The 24,340-nt window shown below is 40.4% G+C and overlaps 1 protein-coding gene across 1 annotated transcript in view; it reads right to left on the bottom strand.

Annotated features, from left to right (window-relative positions):
* The window catches only part of NUDT14 (nudix hydrolase 14), a 62,007-nt gene extending 45,152 nt beyond the window's left edge, over nucleotides 1-16,855 (bottom strand). The window contains exon 1 of the mRNA XM_075029676.1: nucleotides 16,677-16,855. Coding sequence (XP_074885777.1) covers nucleotides 16,677-16,757 — 81 coding nt within the window. The 5' untranslated portion in view covers nucleotides 16,758-16,855. The remainder of the gene's footprint in view (nucleotides 1-16,676) is intronic.
* Nucleotides 16,856-24,340: the final 7,485 nt, after the last annotated feature.

Genomic DNA, 24,340 nt, shown 5'->3' with positions numbered 1-24,340 from the left:
TTTTCAATTTATTGTACACATTACACATCCAGTGAGCATTAAGGAAAATGAAAAATAAAACTCCCTGAACAACCTAAGAGGCTGAGAAACACAGATCCAGGAGGCGCATCTGCTGGCTCCAGCTCAGAGAGTAAAAGCCAAGGAAACACCTCAACCAGAGAGTTGCTGAGAACTCCTAGGTGTTCTGTGTTTCATTTCTTTTTCTGGAGTTTTCCCTATTTGTATAACTTGTTACATATTCATTTAGTTAGAAATAAACAAACAAACAAACATGGCCTTTGTAGTTAGTAATAAATGAATCTGGGGAATGAGACATGGGGTCATATCCCTCCTCCTATTTATAATAATTTATGAACAACTCCAAAAGATGAGATTTAAGAAAGCACTTCGTAGCATTCAATAACCTTCACTTTTAATGCACCCATTAGAAAGATGGATGATCTGAATTTAGACTTTACTCTGAACCACTGTCATTTCAGGCAAACACCAGAACTCCCAAATAACATCAAAACACCCTCACTGAATAATGTATATTCTGTGGTGGAATTTAAACTGCAATATTTGTCCTAAGATTACAAAACTATTTCTGCTCTGCTACCTGATGGAGCCTTAGTGAAATTCAGTGAGACTGATTCCTGCAAATTCCTTTGGAAAATGGCACTTAGACTCCTAAGTCACTAAAGATAACATCTTCCAAACTGCTAAATTTTATTGGTTTAAAAAATTTTTAAAGAGACCAAAAGAATGAAAAACCTCTCCAGGAAACCTGTTTTAATCTTTTCTCGTCCATTGGCAGCTGATTCTTTTGACCACAGAGTTATCAAGATAAAGGGCCTGACTGTGAAATTTCAGGCTAGTGTTATTTAATGACAGCCAGGGGAATTAATTCTGCACTTGCCTTAACATACGCAGATCAATTATGTCTGTAGTAGCTGTTTCAAGACAGAGTGAGATTGAGTGCAAAGTACCCATTTCGAGTCCAAGACGTCACAGTAGATGAGAAATCTCACTTGATATTCTTGAACTCCTTCCTGTACTCCTCTTGTGTGCTCATTAGTCAAAATACCCTTTCAACCCCTTAGGAAGAGGACTCTCCAAATAATACATACTGGACAAACACTGCTTTGGTCCAAATCACATTCCCACAACTCGTGATTGCCCTGACCACTGACTGGTACAGCACCCCAAAGAATTTGGGACTGCTGAAGACAACCTTATGTAGAATCTCTGACTCAGAGAGACATTCAGCCCACTGACTTCGCCAGGATTTAGGTCTCTCACCTCATCTCTGCAGGCACAGCAGGGAGAGAAGCAAACACAAGTATAGTAAGTAGAAGGAGAAAATGAATGTTAAAATCATCAGTCCCAAGGCAACCACTACGCCTACAAGCATAATTTCTTCTTTGCTACCCTAGGTCATGACCCTCATCCAAAAGAGGAAGGAAAGAAACTGTCCTTTCATCATTAATTTCACTATGCCATTCAGGAAAACAACACTGACAATACCATAAAACCACAGTTTAAGTTGCCACTGGTATTTCAGCCAAATGCTAATCACCACCATCAATTGTCTAATATTTCTCATTACCTCTTTATTCATTCTAACAAATTCTACTGCAACTTATACAGGGTCTGATTAAAATCTTCTCTGGTTGACAAAGAGCCAGCAGAAAAAAAAACTATCCCCCTTCTACCACAGTACTGGACCACTCCATATTTAGATACATAATAAAGCTGCATTCAAAAACTATGCAGTTGATGAATGCTGTTCTAATTTCAGAAACAAAAACTACTGACTATGTCACCTGAAGCAGAACACTGGTAAGAAAAAGCCTGTGTATAAACTGTTGTATCATTAAAATTGGATTAAAAAAAACACAACACAGAAAACAATCCGTCATGCATAACTTCAGAGTTACTTGGTTTTGCAAATGCACCTGTAAAGCAATAGTGTGGATCACATAAGTATGATTTTAAAGAGTAATTAACAAATCTATTCATTTACTTATAACTTATGAAGGACAAAATATTTCTGATGCAGTATTCAAATCAATGCAGGAACAATATAGCTCAATGAACTGTACATCTTGCATCACACACCAGTCTGGCACACGCCAACAAAAAACCAGCATTAACAGGATTGACCAAGGTTAACAAGCAGCACTTGGGAGATCCCAAGTTTCAACACAGTTGGGAACAAAGCCAGGTGCAGCACCACGGTGTCTCCATGGTGAAGTAAGAGCAGGGAAGGACGCCTCCTACACACCAAGTCTCATGGGAAGTTAGGATTACCGCTTACTGCGAGTGTTTTCATAGACAAGGTCCGGGGATTTTAAGCATGTCTTCTCAGCAGTACTGAATACAGTAAGCATGTTAAAACTGTTTATTGCCATTTCTGTTGGCTCTTTCAGCAGAATACCAAGACACCTTAAGCTCTAAGACTTCATCCTGAGCATGCAATGGCATGAACTCAGCATATACAGAAGAGCCTAAAATCTTAGTCAAAGAATGAAGGTCACAAATTCACTCCACAGACTCAGCAGGGCTGCTCTGAGAATGAAGAATTAACTTCCACAAGTACTACAGACAATTACACACCTTCCCTTGCAAGAGCAAGACACACTTCTCTGACTAAAAAGAATACAAAACATAGCACTGCAGAAAGTTGTTTCTTTCCTCTTTCATCCTCTCCCCAAGGCACAACTGTTAGGTGTGGTTTGTCATCCCACTTAAAGGAGTACTGGAAGGCATGCCACTGCTCTATCATAAGGGCCGCAGAAGAATGTACAGACAGAGGCGAGGGAATACACAATGCCAACTGGCATTCACCTGGGGTTTTTTTGAGAAATACTTCAAAAGCAAATATTCCAACAGTTTTTCCATTTAGTGAAATAGTTTCCCTGACTAGCTTTTTTCAGCCCCCTGGGTGTGATTAAATCTCTACTCTCCCACCCCCCAACATAATTCTTACACTTAAATCTTGACATTCATATTATTACTTTTACAAATTAATCTTTCTCTACGGAGTGTACCATAATGCTCTAGGGAGGCTCATACGTTCCCGTGAGTCTTGTGAGAGCTCTGCCAAGAGGTTTTAACTCCTAGACAGATCAAAGAGAAAGTAACGAGATAAAAAGAAACAGGGTTCTCCAGACTGACAGGTCACCCACCTCTCCTCAACAAGAAAAAAAGGATGATTTACAGAAACAAATAGGGAGACAATCAGGTTTCAAATTTGACGGAACTATCCCATAAAGTACTATAGTAGTCATTTCTGTACTAATGATTACTGATTGGTTTCACTGAATAGGAGGCCAACAATCTCACGTTATTCTTTAACTTATATGAGTGGTACACATCAGATGAGTTACAGATCAAATTTTAGGCCGTACAAACTGCAGTGCTCTGGAAATGTAACTCAAAAGAGCAACACAAGCGTTGCAGACAAAGCAAGCCAGAAACTGCCTACCTATGTCCAATGTATTGAAGTGTCAGAAATGTTAAAACACTGAAAGCAGAGTGCTACGTGCAGACCTACATAGGAAATTCTAAGACAGATTTGCCAAAAGACTTGATAGCCAACTTTTCTTCTAATCCTGCTGCTTCAAAAGCTCAACAAGCTTAAATGATCAAATAATAACAAAGGTATGTCTTAAAGCCAAAACAAAAATGAATGAAGCCAACAGTGATGGTTTATTTCAGCAGTTCAAGATAAGAATATATACAAAAGCTATATAGGTTCATATCCTAAATAAATTTTTAAATTATTTACAACGTTATACTCAATATACAAATTTACCTGTTTCCCCTATTTTTTCCACATCTTGACTTCTAGCTCAGTTTGTCAGAATATGTAGTTCCTGGTCAAAAAGCACTGAACTGTTGCAACTCCAATCACTTTATTTTCTAATTAGAAAAAAATCTGTTAGCCAAATGGCTTTAGAGTTTGCCTAAACCAGGATTAAGCAGAAACAAAGCAAGTGAAGACCTGACCTTACCAATGAGAGGAGCAAAAATACCATTGCATTCAGCAAGGTTGGAATTTCAAAAGTTTATAAAAATACATACTAAGGATCTTAGTGTCTGGCCTTTCCTAGTCCAGACCCATTATATGCTAGAGCCTTTTTATGCAGTAAAACAAAAATACTACATCCATTCCAAGTTCACAAATAACTATTATAGCTAACTAAAACATCAGCTAAAATGACAAATATAATTGAAAATAATCCTTAAAATAATAACACCAAGTTATCAAATTCTATGTAGTGATTGCATACATTCATATGCAATATTCGTACTCCTAATTTAAATGATTTTGTACGTCATTAAAATCTTACACAGTCAGTCAAATAATGTTATGCTTTTTGATGATATATACCTTTTCAAAGCATATCATGTGCAGAAAATCCAGTAATTACAGTCATCACATATTAGGCTCTTGGCAAAAACAATTTTCTACATTAAGAATCAGATCTAGAGTCAGAATCATGCATGGATGTAGCTGTTTAATTCCAGAAAGAACTCACTAATTAAAACTTTGATTACATTACAACATTGAACATTTCTGAAATCTTAAGATGGATAGTGAATAATGCACAGTGTGTTCTATCAGCTTGCTGAGGAATTCTTCTAGTCTTTTAAAACAATTGTTTGTATTTGCTTACTAAATATGCACCTTGATCATATGCAGCATGACATATCAGAACAAGCATTTGGCTTAAAAGAATGAAGCTCAAAGTCTCAGTGGAAATGTTTTCTATGCATACATTTTTTTTCACCTTTTTTTTTTTTTTTTTTTTAATTAGTTCTACACACAACTCTAAAAAACACACTATTTACTGTCTAGGAGCACTGTAGAGGGAAAAGAAGGTGGGGACAGGAGAGGGAAGTGAGAGGATCAGCTTCCAGAAGAAACACTCATGCACTTACTAGATGATACACAAATGCACTCTGCACTCACTGAACACATGAAACTTATCTTATACGCTGCAAGACAAAGAAAGATAACTATTTCAGAAATACGTAAGAATTTGAAGCACTAGGTAGTTAAAAACACCAGAAGAAGGCATCCCTAAATAGCGGGGAAATAAAATTAAAAAGCAAGTAACCACCACCTACATTTTTATGCTTGTGTACTTTTCCCTCTGTACATTAGGAAAAAAAACCCTCCTGGAAAAAAAAAAAAAAATCTTGCTCACATGCACACACACAGACGGTCACAAAAGCTATGAAGGAGATACTTAACACAGGTTCCTGCACAGATGACAAGCCATTAAACTTTCACCTTTAGGTAGTTATGATGATCTGATGTCTCTTTTATGATATCTCCCATTTTTTTTAATTAAAATCTACAATGTGTTTAACAAGCAATTCTTCTATCAATCTTTGATGTGTTTTACTTATAAAGCAATGACAGTTTTCAGTTCAGTCTCCTTAAAGTTCCAGAGAAACCATTTTCCACTCACTTGCTTTGAAAGCCATTAAAACAACTTGATGAAGAACAGCAGCAGGGGGCTAATAGAAGCCAAGGCTTAGTAACAATCTTTAGGTTTTTCTCCTAAGACTTTCTCACAGACCCTCCTCACAAAGATCCTCAGGGCTTTTCATCCTCTCCTTTCTCCCCACCCCCCCCAAAAATCAGTTCAAAGTGACGGATGCGACTAGCTCCAGGTTTTGCTATTTTCTTAATTTCACTTTTACCTCTCAATTTTTATAGACTCCAATGAAATCTGATTCCCATAGCAGTGGTCATCTCCTCATCATCCTCCCTCTGGGAAAAAGTGATACACAGAAAGATTCAAGAAGTAACTTAGAAACATCTTCTAACCTGTCATCTATTCTGAAGAGACCACTGGTACAGAGAAATGTACCTGTTGCTTAAAAGTCATATACAAGTGGCATTCAATTAATTGGATTAATTAGTGATTTATATATGTAGTTCTGTGTTTTACTGCAGTATTTCTGAAACCTTCCTAATGACAGTGACCCTGCAGCAGTTTAAATCTTGGGATATAAAGTAAAGAACTATGCAAGCCAACTGCAAATAATCTTCAACAACTCTTTAAAAATGGGAACTGCCTCTAACAAATGGTAAGTTCTTTGATTACAGTTTCATGCAAATGCAGAAATCAAAGTTTTATGGAAAACAGAAGTATTAGCATAGTACTTATGCTGATCAGAATCACTAAAGCATACTTTTTAATCTATGTTTTGCTGTGCTCACCACCATTTTAGTTATTATTATGGCCACTGGAAGGACAATCTTTGTTGATCACTAATTTTGGGGAACTTCTGGAACTCCAGAGCTCTATGGACTCTTCAATTGCTGTATTCAAGCGATGCCACTGTGGTCAAAACACTGCACATGGCATTTCAGCTACATGAACAGCTACTTCCCTGAAGCAGGGCTATAGGACATAGCTGTTCATCCCACATTCTAGTTACAATCCCTTGTTCTTTTAAAAACTAGAGCTACAGTTGCAGTACATGTGGCTAGGAACAAACAGGGACTAAAGGAGTCAGATACATGTCTCCTCATCTTGAGGACAGGGGCAGCATATATGAGAGATTCGAGGTCAGGAAAGACAGATGGTGGGCATTTCCATTATAGCTAAGTCACCTCTTGTCCTTACACCACTGAGCTTTATGTTTTCCAATTGGTGACTCTCACGGTTTGTGTTTCTACTTTATTTTAGCAAGCTTGTATTTGTAAAACAAACTGGGAGAATACACTGTGGAATAAACTTCTAGATGTCTGAGAACAAATCTTATCGATACTTTCTCAGAGCAACGCCAACAATCATACTTTCTGCATCTCCCCCTTCTGCTAAAGTAATACACTGTTAAAATGTTAATGTGAGATCTGTTTTCTAAATGAGATTTCCTTGGGAAAAAAAACCCAAAACCAAACACATAAGAAATTCTAAGTCAGTGAACTGACATACAGTCCTGTCAGTAAAGACACAAAAAGCTTCTGTTGGCTTTCCGAGATAATCATATCATAAATATTGGAAAAGGATCCATCACGAATATAACCTAAGGCAGTTTGAGAAGCACAGAAACAATATCCTAAGGAACAGGAACAGTTATGTACAATTTTCTACAAGCAAATGATCACTTCACAGAATTGAAAAAATGTAAGGCTGGGAGGACCTCACAAGATCACTAGTACAACTCTCTTAATGGTGGCAGGATCAAACATATGTTATGTGAGTGCTATATAATACATGCCAGATCCAGAATATGTGTCTAAGCATTATCCAGTCAGAGCCTCCATTCAGGCTGCTCCATCCTTCAAATTATTCTACCATTTGTGCAATCTTGGGTTTAAAAAAATACTTACAATACTATATATGTAATAGCACTGTAAGACTGTTATGCTACAAGTACATGACCTAGAGTTCATCATGAATGCTACTGCAGAATAACCATTTAATTAAAATTACCATTAGCATTACTTCTTTCTGTATTAGTTTTCAAGTATTAATGCTTACTTCTCCAGGAGGGTAAACTTTTCTTTTCTCATATTTTCTATTTTCAGAGAAAGAACATCTCTCACCTTTAGGAGTTTAGCCTCATTTCCCTATAATGTATTCATCACCGCTCAGCACATCTGTCCCAGCAAATCCCATTTCCTGTTCTATTCATGAGGCTCAGCAACCTGGAGCTTTAGTGATTGCCGCCACACTTTTCCCATGGCCTTCTCACCTCTCACCCCCCCCCACGCACCCCGCTCCCATTGTTTATCATCTGTTCTCCCCTGCTGCAAACTGCTGTCAGATGTTCACTTATCCCTAATCTTACTCACTGCCTTTGATATTCTTTCTAATCCAACAACCTGTCAACTGGGGCATCAGCCCATGTCCAGACCAGCTGCTCTGTCACAGGCCGTAAGATTCCCTCTCAGCTCCAAGAGGTATTTAAAGGATTTTGACACAGCAACCGCAACGTGAAACAAATAATTAATGCTGTTTTGATCAGTGATCAGGGCTTTAGTGTGACATGAGCTGACCACTAAGAAAAACTGAGCTTTACTTTGTTTAAACTTCAGTAAACTTTAGTGTTACTGTATTAACAAGATTTTGATCTATGTGTGAAGGACAGTACCAAAAAGCTAAGTTCTTTAACTTGTTTTAGTTAAAAATTATGAAGAATTATTAATCTGAATGCAAGTCAGAGGGGCACTTAACTATATATGCCTGCTGTGTAAAACATGCTTATTTATGCAACATCAACTTGTGTAGAGTTTTCAAAGCACGGGACCTGACCTTTTATGAGTTACAGCTGAAAATACAAAATATGGCACCAGCTGAGATAAAATTGTTATTTAAAACCCACTTGTATTTTCAGGAGTATAACAAAGCATAGTTTCAGCCCATATGGACCATCAAACCCAGACATTTTAAAGAATATTCCCATTTACAGAAAATGTCTAATTTCCATAATATTCAGATTTGCTATAAACACTTAAAATGCTACAGGGTTCATCTGCTTTAAAACATACCAAATACACATAATGTCATAGCTGAAATTATGATTCAGATGACAGATTTTTTGTACTGGGAAAAAGAAGTTTCTGCTATTTAAGCAAACATATGTATTTTGATCCAAACTGAAAAACAAATAAAGCACTTAGTTGTTGAAGAACATGAACACTATTTTGTTTCTCGGATCTAACTGCAATTACTACAAAAAAGACCGTACCAAACAAGTCAGAAAAGCCTACTTTATACCCTTCAGTAGTAGTATTTCACACACACAAAAATATAATAAAATCTTCGTGATGGGATTTTATAACATGGTTCATTCACTTAGAACTAAACCACTTTTATTCTTAGGGCTTGTCTACACCAGGGCATCAAGAAAATGAATCTGAAATAAGTACCTTGATGAACTTGAATTCTGCTAGTTAAACTCCATTAAACCCCTGTGTGGACACAGTCATTCAGTTTAGTTTACTGCTCCCTTAGGGCATGCACTGGAAAGTTAACATGGATTAAGGTAGGGTATGAATTCAAAGTGCAATCATACTTTGAAAATGGTTTAACGTAAACAGAACCAGACTCTTTGTTGTAGAATGAGACATGGAGCAATCAGGAAAGTCCTGTGTAGACAAGCCTTTGCAGATGAGGCTACTGGAGAGGTATTGTCAAAGCCAATGGTTTTCAACCTCTTCATCTGCAGACCTGGAAACATCTTCCAGTGAAGTTGCAGACCTTGGTAGCACATTAAAATCTGCTGATAGTTGATGGGCTTTTCTTAGTTGACTCACATGGATGACCTACAAGCCCCCAATAAGCTATGTATCAGAACTTGAAAAATACTGGTTTAAGCTAACTATACTCAGTCTTAATTTCATAGCTATTGCATGGTAACCCAAGCAGTCTAGCTACTGATGACATTAAATGAGATTTTAATGTTCATTTATGCAGGTGTAGACACATTTCAGCCCTGTGCAAGGATGCCACAAAAGATGCTTTGACAGAGCCTTGTTCTTTCCAGTAAGTGACATTTGCTGTCATAAGTTTGTTAAATCATAATATGACTGACCTAAAAATATTAAATTTTGTCACTGACAACTAGTTTTCATGTATTTACTTCAAAGAACCCTACATTCACTTGTCAAAGCATGCTGGATCAAGAAATTAAGACTAATACAACATAATATTCACTGAAACAAAAACAAGTACTAGAGTTCTTTTCAACTACTACTCTTATTAACTAATTCTTCTCATTTCCCCCTTTAGTAATTCATAAATGTCTCATACAAAAATAACTTGTACAAATTTCCAGAGTTGAATTCAAGGTGTATGCCAGAGCCAGAAGCAGATACACGTAGATTCCTTAATTTCTTTTCTTAAACCTGTGCTCTAATTGCAAAGAACACTGTTTCTCTCAAAGGAAATTATGTTCCCTCAGTATTTAACTCCCTAATGCTGCCATTGCAAAAACTTCATGTTTCTTTTCTTTCACCCATATAAAAGAATTATACTGCACTTCAACCATAATTCCCAGTTAACACAGCAGCAGTCAGATCAGTAAGATCAAAAATCTGTCTTATCCAGGATCCTACCTCTGACAGAAGCCAAGATGCCTAAGGAAGACTATATTGTTAAAATACTCTCAGCCTCCTGCAATTTGCAGCTCAGGGACTTCCTGAGCTAGAAGCACTATGTTTGCATTTAAGATTAATACTATATACTGACAACAAACTTGACAAGCTGAAGAAAATGAGACAAATTTTGCAGCAAAAATGGCATCTCCTTTTATTGCACTACTGCTTTGAAAAAACGAACTGCAAATAAATGTATTACTCAGTAGCATATTTCCTACTACTGGAGCCTTTTGAAGATTAAACAGAAGACTTACTTGTTTGAACAGGTAACTTAAAAATCTGTTTACTCCCTCAACAGCATCATTTTTAACTGTCAAAATGGAAAAGAATGTTTTATGTTTATAAAAAAGCAGACGGAAGTTCCAGAGAACATTTCAGGCAGCTAGGCATGTTCATGTTCCTATTACCATATAAAAAAAATTTCTGAATGTAAAATCAGATTGTTAATATTATTGTAACACTGCACTGCTTTGCTTTTTTCATCTTCAAAGTTTTCATGACATTAATGATACAGGCCTCACTTCTTTCTGCATGCATACATATTTTAATCTCTTGACATCTCCAAGACAGTTAAATTGTAAGGCAGAGAAACAGAGTGGTTGCTCATGGTCACAAAAGAAAGCAGTAGCAAATCTAAGATTAGAAATAAGAAATGCCTTCTTCACTGATGAATTGCGCTCTACTCCTGAAGTACATTTTCTACCCATTATAAAGTTCATGATGTGTTAAAATCTACAGTAGTCTTGAAAATTACTTTAGAATGACTGTAAAACTCAAGGAGATTATAATCGAATTACCTGAACACCGAATGAAAACATCATGTATTAAAATGAAATTGAAGGGAGCATTTTTCATGTTTAATTTCAAAATTAATGATTCTAAACATTAAATCAATAGAGGATATGTGATGCTGAGGCACTGGACTACTCTGAAGTGTGGAAGGAATGTGAAGCTCACAAAAGAGCAAATAGTTCCAATTTACCACTACTGACTTTATGGTTCAGTCGATATGCACAGAGTTTTTGAGGTTTATCCCACATCATTGAAACAGATGCCCATTCACCATTCCACACATTTGAATACAAACTCACACACATACTGGGAAAATTACTGACAGTTGATATTAGCAGCAAACTTCTGAAAGTTCCTGGGCAGAATGCACATATATGTTTATACAATGCAAGGAAACAGTGGCAAGAGCTCCCTTGCCAGAACAACCTTTAAAAACAAAGCTATAGGAGTCTGGGCTAGATCCAGATATGTGAGCTCTGGGCAAAAGTTTCTGTTGCAGCTCAAGATATATTCCTCCAGCTAGATGCTTCCCCCCAGCTGATGCTCTGCCACCCCTTGAAGGATACTGTCCCTAGCACAGAGGTCACCAAAGTGAACTGCAAAGGCAATTCACTTAGTTCTATGCAAAGCTCAGTAATTTAGTTTGAAGGGCTGATGGAGGCGGGTTTGAACTGGAATGGCAGAGTAAGAGCTGGCATAAAACTGCTTTCCTTTCTGCTGATTCTTAGAGGGTAATAACTGCTAGCATGGGGACAAACAATTGCATGCAGTAACTTCTTAAATTACTACAAGATTCACCAGAGCTCTGTCTGTCAAAGCCCTGTGTTAGAGTCCAAAACCAACATGCAGAACCACGGAAATCCCTGCTCAGGTACTGATTGAGAAGACTACATTGAATCCAAATTCCCAATTGGATATTTAATACTGCCTAAAATCCTAACAGCTCTGCTCAACTGTTAGTACTCAGAGACTACTTCATGACTTAGTCTCAGCAGAATTCTTAAACTTGGTATTTTTTTTTGTCTAATATATAGGCCAGTGCCTGGCTAACACACACAAAAGAGAGCTTGAAGATTTACACACAAATGTGCTTCCCAGCAGTGAGCACACTCTCCTGTGATGTGGGAAGCAATATTAATTGAAGCAAGATCTTGCAGCCTGACTCTACCACATCCCAGGGAAATGCCCTAGCCCTTGGGCATTCAGTTAATCTCTCATTAGCCATCCCTCTGGTCTCTTGAATAAATTATTTATGAAAAGCAGAAAAACTTCAATAGGAAAAAGTGAAAAGAGATTTACCATGGAGTTCCTGGTAAAGAAGCTAATTCTTCAGGAGGTGATATATGTTTAAAAAAAAAAAGCCCCTTTAGACAACAAATCAATTTGCACTTTAGGGGCAAGTACACATTAAAACTAGCCAGATGCTGTCCTATATGGGAGATAAATTAATTCTCTTCTTTCAGTACCAAGCAGAACAAAAATATATAAACAGGGTTCCTACTGACAAAATGAAGAAGATATTCATCAGGCTACATGAGGCACCTTGTCCATCTCTCGCCCTCAGGCCACTCCACTTAAAATAACATAGCTTACTTGACTGAGGTGCCCATCTTGAGGAAGGGCTGACAGCTGAAAATCCCAAGCAGAAAGTGAGGTCCATTTTGAGGAGCTGTTAGATGTCTATTTTGAAGAACATAGTTTTAAACTGTACCTTACCCCTCCCCATTGGCCCTAACCAAATCTGCCTACAGCTTGCTGAATTCCATGACTCCTTTACTGCACTTCCATTTCTACCTTTGCACTATACAAAGACAGAACAAATAATTTAAAAAAGTGGTTGGTACAGTGATTTGTCTGGAGAGCCAGGCTATTCCCCATAGCTTGGATGCCTAACACTAAGCTGCACGATGCCTGAACGTTGCCTGCGTGGTTCAAAAGCTAGAATTCTTTCAGAAGGGTGTACACTTAATTTTACACTCTATAGGAAACATTCAGAGCTCATCACTTCCATTTAAAATATGAGTGGGCAGAGGAAGAGGAAGATGAAAGACCTCATATGAAAAGATCTCATGACCCTGTATTGGAAGAGCAGATCCACCACGGGCATAAATCGCTGTAACTTCAGGAACTCCTATGACTTATGACAATCCTCACTACAGCTAAATAGCCAGAAACCAACATTTTTCTCAAGGTCTTTTGGGAGAGTATTTCTGTATGTAACCAAATATAACAGGTTCAATCCAACGGACGACTCAAGCTCTTACGACACAGGAAAACTTAAGCACAAACCTAGAAAGACACTGATGGAGTTTTCTCTAACATGATAGTAACCACCTGACTTGATTCTAAGTGCATACAACTCTGTTCCTGCATGTGCCCACAACTCCCTGTCTGAACATCCAGGAAAATACTCAGCTGGCCAAAACACTAATCCAGTCTTTGGGCCTACAGTTTTGAATGTGTTAAGTGCCCCTGACAAATAGGTAGGAGACCATCTGAGTCTTTGGCTCCACTCTTGATCAGGTGTGACCACAATCTTCTTCACATGCATAACCTGTGTGGGCTTACAACAGTATTTACTCAGCATTTTGTTTAGATTTCACCACCCCTCCTCCACCCACCCAATGGATCCCTTTGCTGATGTCCTGCAGTTTTCTGGTGGTCTGTAAACCTGCTAGAAGAACAGTGGTTTACAACTCAGTAGGGTACGAGTTGAATGGATAAAATCTGACTAGTAGGGTAAACTGTGATACAAATCAATTGTATCTAAATTTATGTTTAATTGCTGAAGACTTAACTGTTTTAGCTACAGTGATGGGATCAAAACTACCTCCAAACAAGTAGCATAATTTTTAGATTAAATGTCTTAGAATCAATGCTGTAATGTACATGTTCATGACTAAATGTCTAGGAATCAATGCTGTAAAACGTTAAATGTTCATGAATGCTTAGAAATAATCTTAAAATCACATTGTATGTGAAAAATTCTTTCAACTTCTTGTTTGTACAGAAAAGCAATAGTTATAAAAACCCAGACTAATAAAATAAAAAACTCTCATTCTATATACATCCTTGGACAGAGGAGTTATGTTGAAATATCAGTGTCTATTTTAGGAATGTATCTGTTTGAAAATAATTTCAAAATCTCAATCTTCAAGGCCCAAATTATTCTTCATCAATATTAAATAAACACAAAAATACACATCAATGAATCTTCTTCAGACTGCAGTGAATTATAGGGGACATGTAATAGCTTCACAAAAATACCTGTAAGACCGCCCCAAGCCTTCCAATTACAGCATGATGCCACATACTGCATAAAGTAAGTATCCAAACTGATCTCAGTTTTCACAGTGCAACAAATGCCATTATTCAAATTTTCCTCGTTCAGAATAATCTGTTATTCAGAAAGACTTTTTTATTAGATTTGGGTTAAGTTCAGCAAGCACATGCAGGGAATTTGTGGAAGGGGGAAACTAATTTAAGATACAGCACCAATTAGGAACTAAAAAGAAGAAAAGTTTCTTTTTCCAGCTAGTGAATAAAAAAATGTTGGACAAGAGGAAGACTTCCTCAGCATAAAACCATTAAGATCAAGGGCTAGATTTTGGAAATAATTTTCAGTGTTAGATGAGTGTGGAATTTTCAAAAATTCTTAAACAGATCCGACACCTAACTCCCTTAGATTTTAGACACTTAACCATTTAGGTATTTAATGGGGTTTTCAGCAGGCCTAAATGCCTTTGAAACAATTAGTTAAATGACTACAAATATTTAGTATTTCCTCTGGTTAGTAAGTCAGGTTTTAAATGCAAAATGTGTTTTCAATAAATGTAGGGCTTGTCCCTCAGGTCAGGTGCAGGCAGTTGTGTGCTTGTTGAGCTTATGCACTCAGTAGGCCTGACCCAAGCCAGCTTCTGTACAGGTGCCATATAAACTACATTTTCACGTTCATTTTAAGACAGTGCTGCAGCCAAGAGAAACAATCTCTGCCCTCAACCAGCCCCCAAACACTCATCCCTAACCACCATATTACCACGTCCCCTCTGCCAGCATAAGCATTTGAACTGAGGGACTTTCTTTACGTGAAAACTAACTCCTTTTTTTGGCCAGATTATGTTTGACCTGGACCAGATCCCTGACCCAGCTCACTATCTCGCTGCACAAACACTTGTGCAAGCAGAGGAAGTAGCAAGATGTGCAGAAAGGGCAAGTCTACCTCTTTTGGTGGCAATGCTGGTATCTGTCAAATCACGGCACGTGACCAAACACATCCTTATTTCTTCTTTACCATACTCATCACATTTAAGGCACTTGTATTCAATTAAAAGTAATTTTGTAAAACTGTTTTGTACATTTTAATTAAATCCTATTTTTCATGCAAATAGAGCATGACTCAGAAATGAAAATGAAATTAAGAAGCAAGACTTGTCACTTATAAACTAAGCCAGAAAAAATTCAGAACATGAAAGAATGTTCTTCAGGTTTTCTTCTGGTACCTATAAAGAAATAATTAATTCAGTGTAAAGCTTTCAGCTGTTCACGAATCAAAATGTTTTACTTTTCCCAACCAATTAAAAGAGAGCTTTCTTCAGGAAAATCATGTACAAAATGTATCAAAAAAGGTAAAAAAATCAATTCATCTGTTTTGATGCAAGCTATTTCAACCCTTGCTTTTCCTCTTTTGTATCTTATCTCACTGTTGGACTTACACCTCCTCCATATACATTCCCTCTTCTGCCTTTTCAACTGATGCGTTTAGAAGCAAAGCAAAGAAGGAGTAAGAGAAGATGTGGTCTGCAGCATGCATTTCTAGGGCTGTCCGAATTCTTCTGTATTTCCACTTCTGCCCCTCTACCTGGGTAGAAGCTCACCCCGGACCAGCCAATACTGCATCATCAGCTAGAAAAACAAACGCTTTTTGTGCATGACCTCGCTCGCAGAAAACTTTCAAGGAACGTGCAGCACTTTACGCTGCGAGAAGCGACTTTCCTTTCACGCCTTGCATTCCTGCCACTGTTGGAGGTACCAGTTCTCAGGGATGCTGTGGAAGGTGACTCACGCTGATACAAACATGACAAGGAAAGGGATTTCTTTCCCTGCTTCCCACTTGCCGGCAATGAGGCTGGCCTGGCAGAGCAGCGGCCTAACTTGTCGATAGAAGTTAACAACATGCCACGCTGAGGGCTGGCAAACTCTCAGCACCAAAGCCAAGGCCCAGATCAAGAGATGCCCCGCTCAAAGGTGAACTGAAACACCAGAACGGGGTTAAGGAGACAGCCCCGGACCCGGTGAGGTAGCGGGCGCCCGGGGGCACGGCGCACCCGTGCAGGAGCTGGAGTTGCTGTCACAGCCCAAGGCAGTCCCCTCCACAGGCACCGATCTCTCGGGCTACCTCCGCTGTCCACCCCGCCGGCCCGGGAAGGCTGCGGCGGGCGGGCAGGGGCAGAGCAGCCGCCTGCGGGGCGGTGCCGGGCGGTGCGGGGCGGGAGGGCGCCATCAGGCTGAGGCGCACGCTCCTCCGGCGACACCGCCGCTGTCCCAAAATGGCGGAGGCGGGGGGGGGGGGGGAATGACAGGACACCAGAGGGGCCCGCGGGCCGGCCGGCCCTTCTCCTTCGGCCTCCCGCCTCTGCGCTCCGCGACGAGGCGGGAGAGGGCCCGGCCGCGGCGGAGGGAAGGGGCGGAGGGACGGGACGGGACGGGATGGCCCGGCCGTGAGGGAAGGGGCTGGGCGGGCGCCAAGGGGCGAGCCGCCGGCGCCACTCACCTGCCGGTAACAGAGGCGGAAAGGCCGCAGGTAGAGGGAGGAGGTGCAGGGTTTGAGCGCCAGCTCCTCGATGGCCTCCATCCCTGCCGGGGGCAGCGGCCGCCAGAAAGTGGAGGAGGAGAAGGAGGAGGAGGAAGGGGAGAGGCGTGCGCAGCCGCTGGCGGCCGGGCCGAGGGCGGCGGGCAGGGCCGACCCCAGCCGGGCAGGGCCCAGCCGAGCCGGGCAGGGCGCGGGGCGGCCGCGGTACGGGCAGGGCCCGCGGCCGGGCGGCTGCCGGCTGCAGCGCAGGGCCGGTTCCCCGGCGCGGGACGGAGCCCGGCAGCTCCCTCCCTTGCAGGCCGGCCGGGGCTGCGGCGGCCTCCTGCCCGCTTCGCTCTGAGGAGAGCCGAAATGCGGGGTTTCACCCCCAAAACGGGGACGCGGCAGCAGCACACGGGGGGCCTTGTCGCCTCTACTCCGCAAAAACACCTGTTCGTGATACTGCTTTCTCAAAAGGTTGGCGAATGCTTCCCGGGGTCGGTTGATTTTCACACGTTACACCAAAATTCATGGGGTGTTCCTGCACTGAACAGAAACCGGGTCCCCTCCTCTGAAGACTTGATGGAACCTGGTGCTGAATTTTGCCACAGGTCATCCCGATCCTGGACATACGTAAGGTTTTGCAGGATGAGGACCTTGCTGTGACAAGCACAATCTCTTCGGTCTGCCTGCGTGATGTTTTCATGTCAAAAGGGGAGTTGTATGAGTGGTGTGGAAAATGCAAGTACAAATACAGATGCAGGTACAAATACAGATTCATTGGTAACCTGCAATGCATCATTCAATGCTTCTCAAACGTTCCCTCTCAGGGTCAGCTTCCCGTTGCGGCCACACACCCAGCCCATGGCAGAAGAATAAATGCAGCTTCATTAGACTCATCTGGCTGTTTTCAGTGGCAAAAGTTACAAAATAATTGCCCCTCCCCTTTTACTTCATTTTTTTAAAACAAATCAGTATTAGATTTAACAATTTCCTGATTTTCATAGGAGTTTGATCATCATTATGCAACATTGGCTTAATTTCTCTTGGTGTTTTAATATTCCTGATAGTGATTTTCTAGATGTATGAGCAACAGAGCTCACAATTTGTCATGGTTATTATATCTCTGATTTGTGTTCACTTTCCATGCAGATGTGCCATTGTACAGCTATTTTAGTTACTATATAAATAATTTCATAGATATATCAACTGCACAGAGAATAATCTGAAATTTCTTGCTTCTGTTTCTTTTTTCCTCTTCTAATCTACTTCCACTGCATCACTAAGAAAGTTTATTATCTTGTCCTGTGATAGTAAGAATCTTAGCAGTATGGCTAGAAAGAAAAGATCCAGCATTTACTAAACTCACAAGTAAATGAGGCAGCACTTACATTGCAGAACGCTTACTATCAGTTCTGATAATGCAAGTGACAAAAAAATGTTTGGTGGCACTGAAAAGTGTGGTTTTAGAAGTATATTTGCAAAGCTATCATAACAAATAGGCAACTAAATGTATTTTTTTAGCTGACTTTGAAAATACCTGTGTAACTCCATTTGCATCATTTGTTATATCCCTATATTTCTGTTTTTTCAGAATGATCTTGAGGTCATTCAGAGCTCCTGGGAACTTAAGCTGTATTTTTCTATTAAATTATTTCAGTCTTCCAAGTCCAATTCAAGTATAAACACAGTTTCCATGCACAGCAAGTTTACAGTATCTCTGTTTGCTTATGTTAAAAGTTACCAGGTACCCAGATCGGTTCAGCCAGTTAGATTGCCCTCTTCAATAAACATTCTGACACCACTTTAAGGTTTTGAGTGTGTGTGTGTTTTGGGGAACGTGTCATAGCATGTGATAGATTGCTTATTCCATTCATAGTCTTAGGTGGGAAGCTTTTGGGGTTGTGATGTGTCGCAGACCTGATCTTGCTAACATACCTGGAACAGTTGAGCGCAGTGTCGCAGCAAAACACATTTCAGGGTGCTCTACTGTTACAATTGCAATTGAAAGTTTTAGACTTCTTTATCGGAAAATGTTCTTTGTAATTATGCTAGCTGAACTAAGGATTTAACAGGCTGAAATTGAGGAGCTGCATTAGAGTTACTGTTTTACAGGTGAAATCTGAGTGAGAAAATAAATGGGAAAAATATGTCCTGCGTAGTGGGACTAGCATTGAGCAGCTGGACCTGAATTTCATGACAATTCTTCATTAAGGCCTAGATACCCCATGCAGCAAGTGGCTTTGCCTTTGCTAGTCCAGGAATACTCCGGGGAAGGAAACATCCCTCAGCTCCCACTTAGTCCAATGGACAATAACGAAGGGGAAGAACTTACTTTTGGATGGGTGAGATGCACTCCTGCTTTCCTGTTCCCCTGCACCGCTTTTGTGCCTTGCCTATGCTGACTGGTGCAGTGACTCTGACCTGGCTGTAAATGCACTGGCTTCACAGCAAGAAGTACGAGAGGATACAATGCAGAGATGCTACTCAGCAGCCTGGCTCGGGGGTCGTGAGAGCTCTGTTCACACATAAAGTCCCACCAGGGCAGACATGTCTACCACGCACTCACCACTTCTGCTGGAGTAACTTGATTCCGAAGGACATTGAGAGACCAGGCATGTTAGCTCAGGCAGAGCACTGCCCCATATGGATTTATAGCCTCAGATAATGATCAGCTAGCAGATCTCTGAACTACTCTGTTGTGTGTTACTTGACATCCCTGTGTGTCAGCTCCTTTTGTGTTACTTGACAGCCCTGTGTGTCAGCTCCTTTTTTCAAGAAGAAGTACTAGTGGTGGTGTTCCTCCAGAAACTTGTGAAAACAGATTTTCATAATTCCAAGGTGCTCAAGTACTGCGTTGATGTCTATTAGCTTCAGTGAGATGGTTCCAATATTTAAGTTTAAGCCCATGTTTAACTGCTTGCAAAATCTTTTGGTTTCAATTAGCAGTACTCCATAAAGTATTGTCTACGTTTCTATGATACTGTCCCTAGATCACCAGTTCCCAAACTTCTTGCATCCCAAACTTCTTACATCCTGGATTACTCTCCAGCATCACAGTTTCTTTGCAGAGTGCTATCTAGGTTTACGTTACACTCCTAATTGAAATAGCTGCCAATGATAGGCTTCAATAAACGCGCTACCTTGTGCCATCACGTCTTCCTTGTTAAGTGTTATTGTTAATTTGACTCCCCCAAAAGCAGGAGGGTGTCAGAATGACAGGTTGCCTTTCAGTACATTAAACATTCTTTTATCTTCCTTAGAAGTGCCTTCTGTATTACGTGTTGTCTTCTTGCCTTTTAAAATAACAGATATAAGATTGTGAATGTTGTCATGAGTGGTTTCCTCATGGGTTCTTTAGTTTCCTGGAGCTGCTGGTCTTGTGTTGTAAAATACTAAAATCTAGATGTTTCGCCTGCACAGGCTCTGATGGATCTGAGAACGGTTTGTGTAACAGTATGACAAACAGCCTAGTAAAGAAAAGCAAAAAACATGAGTAAAAGTTTGTTTCTTTCCTGGAAAGAAAGATCAGCAGAGTAGGTCAACAGGCAGAGAGGAAAAAAGAGAAGTGTCCTGTCTGGAGCTGAAGAGTCTTAAGGGAGGATCCACTGGGATTTCTTATAAAAAATGAAATGTTAACATTAGTGTTAAAAAGGAATTCTTTCCGCAGGGTAAGGTTCTTTGTTTAACAGACTTCTCTTTCCTTCAAAGCACTGTTTGCTCTCTGTTTCTTTGTGAGTAACTTTTATTACCAGCAAAATATCCAAACAATTTTTTTTGTTGTTCTTTTAAAAAAATCCCCTTGAGCTTGAAGTTTCCGCTGACACAGTCCTTCCCTTCCCCTTAAACACAGGCAGACACATAGTCCTTGGGCATGTACTTTGCGAAGGGTCAGGTTGCATCCTCATTAGCAGTTTGTTTTATTGCTGTTTGCTTTGGGACACAACAGGGAATGTTTCCCCTGCAAGCCTGGCGCTACTGCCCTTCTCCTGCTCGTGGTGGCTCCGGGAGCCAAGCACACCCTCTCGCCTCCACCTACGTGCACAGGTACGGGTGTGCAGGGAGTCAGGACAGGCCACGGGTGTGCAGGGAGTCAGGACAGACCTTCACGACCTGCCCCAACCCATCTGTTCAGGCAGCAGCCCCACTATTTACCGTGGGTGGGCACCCAGGAATGTCCCTCGCAGTGCTTCCCTCTTCCTGCTGGAGCTTAGCAAAGTGCCTGCGCTTCTGGGTTCGTTCATGCACAGTTAGGCAGCACGTTTTCCATAGCGATTTTTGTGTGCGTGTGTGCGTTTGTGTGTGTGCTTTTAAATTCAGTCAAACCTTACCAGGCTCGCTTTGCTCTTTGACGTACCATTTCTCATGCACAGTTAGGCAGCACGTTTTCCATAGCGATTTTTGTGTGCGTGTGCGTTTGTGTGTGTGCTTTTAAATTCAGTCAATCCTTACCAGGCTCGCTTTGCTCTTTGACGTGCCATTTCTCATGCACATAAATCATCAAGTCCTGAGCCTTTCTTATCTCCAGAGAAGTCCTTCATGTATTGCAGAGTATCATTACTTTCTTATATTTCTTTTGATATTTGTGAGTACTGTAGTTACTAAGATACTGTAAGTACGAAAGCCTCAGCAACTAGAGGCACGTTGACTTGCAATTTTCAGCTTTCATTTTTAAAAAAACAATTTCTAACCTTCATGATTGCAGGAAAAAAGTCAGGAAATGTAAACTATGGCGAACCTATGGTTTGTGAGCTGTTAAGCACAGGTCCCGTGCCGAGGCGATGCCACACATACAGTAGAAAGGCTTTGATTTTGGGGTGACAGATAACCTGAATCCCCAGCTCTGGGCAGCAGAAAGCCAGCAGAGGCTGCTGAAGCCAAGGGGTGCTGGCTGACCCAGGATCCAGCTGTGTGCCTGGCTCAGCCCCATCCAGCAGCAGACGGCTGGGATGCCCGCAGAGCCATTGTGTTCTGCCTTGAAACTGCTCCCAGAACTTCCTCCTTGGCTCCCTGGGCCACGTGCAGTTTTTGTTAAGGTCACACAAGGGTATCAGGAAGGTCGGACACCTTTGCTGTAAAGGCTTAGTGAGTTAGATGGATGAAAATGTCCAAAATTCGGTATATTTTGTAATCTCATGTTAGGAATCTTTATGGTTGGCAGCATGCAAGCTTGTCCTCTTCATACGGGCCATCCTTGCATTGCCACAGAGACGTTACTTTTGAGCGCCTTTCTGGGGATCAGATGCAGGTTCTTTCCGTAATGAAGTGGCTGTTGTGAAGTTTGCCTTCTAAAGTTTACCCCTTAGGCTCCTGCGGAAAAGCAAGCCTGAAGCTGCCAATATCTGGCTTTTAATTATTCAGTTCTGGGGCATAACCACGCTGGTTACATTCATGAAAGTCAGGAATCGTGCTTATGCAATTCTTCTGGCATTGTAAATAGAGCCCTAGAGAAATTTGTTTTTATTTTAGTAGTAACATTTCTGAGAGACGACTATTTTTTAAAAATAATTTACATTTCTATTATGAAATATAAAATTAGAGGTCTGCACTATAGTACATAACATTATGTTCCAACAATTTTATTCACCATCACTTGGTTCAGAGCAGCTTTAATCACATGAATAGCCTCAACCTGAAGAACTTGGAGTAATTATTCATGTATGGGTTTGCAGAATTTGGTTCATAAGGACTGACAGCGTGAGCAAGATGGGAATGGTGTGTGGTATTGCTTATGTGCACCACCCCAAGTTAGAGGAATATTTCAGTTTGTTTCTCTTCAATGTTTTCATTAGCTCCTCCTTGTTTTCAGAAAAACAAAGTGTGTCTCTTTTAATGAGAAAGGACCATCTTGGTCTTTACTTTGCAAAGTCAAGTACTGTCTCGTGGCTGTAGTGGAAAACTCACCTGTGTCTGGTAGAATAATGTTATTTCCCAGAAGAGCTGAAATTTATCCATCTCCCTTGTGAAATGAAAGGCTGATACAAAGCTCTTTTTTCAGTGCATATCATCATTAAAATCCTTGAACTAAATAGGGTAAGAAAAAAATAATTGAGATCTATTCAGTATAAATATAGATATGGATATCATGACATGTAAAATCAATGTCTCTAAAAATAGTGGAGGAAAAAAGCTCTTCAACATAAATATGTAACTAATATGTCAATTAGACAGTTCATAAGATATTCATAATATAATATGACAAGTTGCAATATGGTATAAAGTAGAGAGAGGGAGGTGAGAACATGGGAAGTAAATTTTGATTTCTGGCTTTTCAGCTGGGGGAAGAACAAACACAGTCTGTGAAAAAATAAGAAACAATATGCATGCAAAATTTAGATACTTTTAAATTATTTTAATTACTGTCCCAACAAATGTTGCCTATGGCTAACAGAGTGAAAATTATTACAGGGAATACTTTGATTTTTCAATAAGCTCCTCTCTAATGAGGGAAAAAAGAAAATGATAACACCTTGTTTTCTGCATTACAGTACCATACATATACAGCTACAATCTGGGTCTCATTAGGCTAGGAACTGTTCAAATACAGGTAGAAAAATGGTGTCTTTCCCAAAAGAGCTGCAAACTAATCATACAAAGGAACAAGACTAACATACAGTAATAAGGAACACCTGAAGGAGACTGAAGGAATAAGAAGAATCTGCTTTTGTTTGCCCCATATGTATGCAATAGAGCTGGAAGGAAAAAAGTATTTTGATTTCTCAGGGAACCTTGACGTTCCAATGGTTTGAAATTGTCTGTAAAAAGGACTGGAGCCTGAGATGTTGGATACTTGAATGTTGGCCATGGCTCTAGCCATGACCCTGGTATCTCTGAGCTCTCCAATCACCATGACACTGTGCTATGCCTGGTAGCCTGCCCTGGACTGCAGGCATTATAAGCCCCAGGGTCCTTAATCTTCAGGCAGTTTGCCTAGCAAGATTTGTTGAGGCTGTGGGAGCTGGAAGCGCCGGTCCTCAGGAGACTACCAGCTGGGCTGCTCAGAAGCCGGGGCTGGCATAGCTCCAGTGGAAGCTTGCCTGTTTTCCAAAGGAATTTAATTGAATACTCGTCTGTATGAAATGTTTCTGTTTGGTAAATTGAGACATTCCAAAGAAAAAAAAAGAGTCAGAGGGTTTTTTTCCACCAGATGTAGGGAGCAGGTACCTGGCTTCTATTTTGACATATTTAAATATAAATACATGTATATGTGATTTATGAGATAGAAAGGTAAGGAGACACAACTGGCCATTTCCCTGCCTCTTCTTCATTAGGCATACAGCATTATTTTCGTATTTATTTGTATTGCAGCAGTGCTTAGGAATCCAGAACTTTATTGTGCTCATTGGTATCAAAACACAGAACAAAACAGCCTAAATGCTTTTGTGAGATTCTTGTGGTTAGAAGTGAGTTGGAGGAGAGCTCGGAGGAAGGACAGGGTAAGCTCTCCACAACTTAGTTCAAGGGGGTGTAACTTTTCATCAAAGAGCATGTGTGATTGAAGGACAGCATGGAGAATGGAGCCTGGGAGCGCTACGGCAGTGCGGGACATGGGCTGGAGATATGGGGCAGCAGGATTTCATTATAGGAGAGTTGAAGTCAGGAAGCAGTATAGGGGCCAGACCGATTGAGTTGATGTGATTTAGCAA

Source organism: Buteo buteo, chromosome 6 (genome assembly GCF_964188355.1).
Source record: "Buteo buteo chromosome 6, bButBut1.hap1.1, whole genome shotgun sequence".
Lineage (NCBI taxonomy): Eukaryota > Metazoa > Chordata > Aves > Accipitriformes > Accipitridae > Buteo > Buteo buteo.
This window is presented reverse-complemented; position numbering and strand designations above follow the sequence as displayed.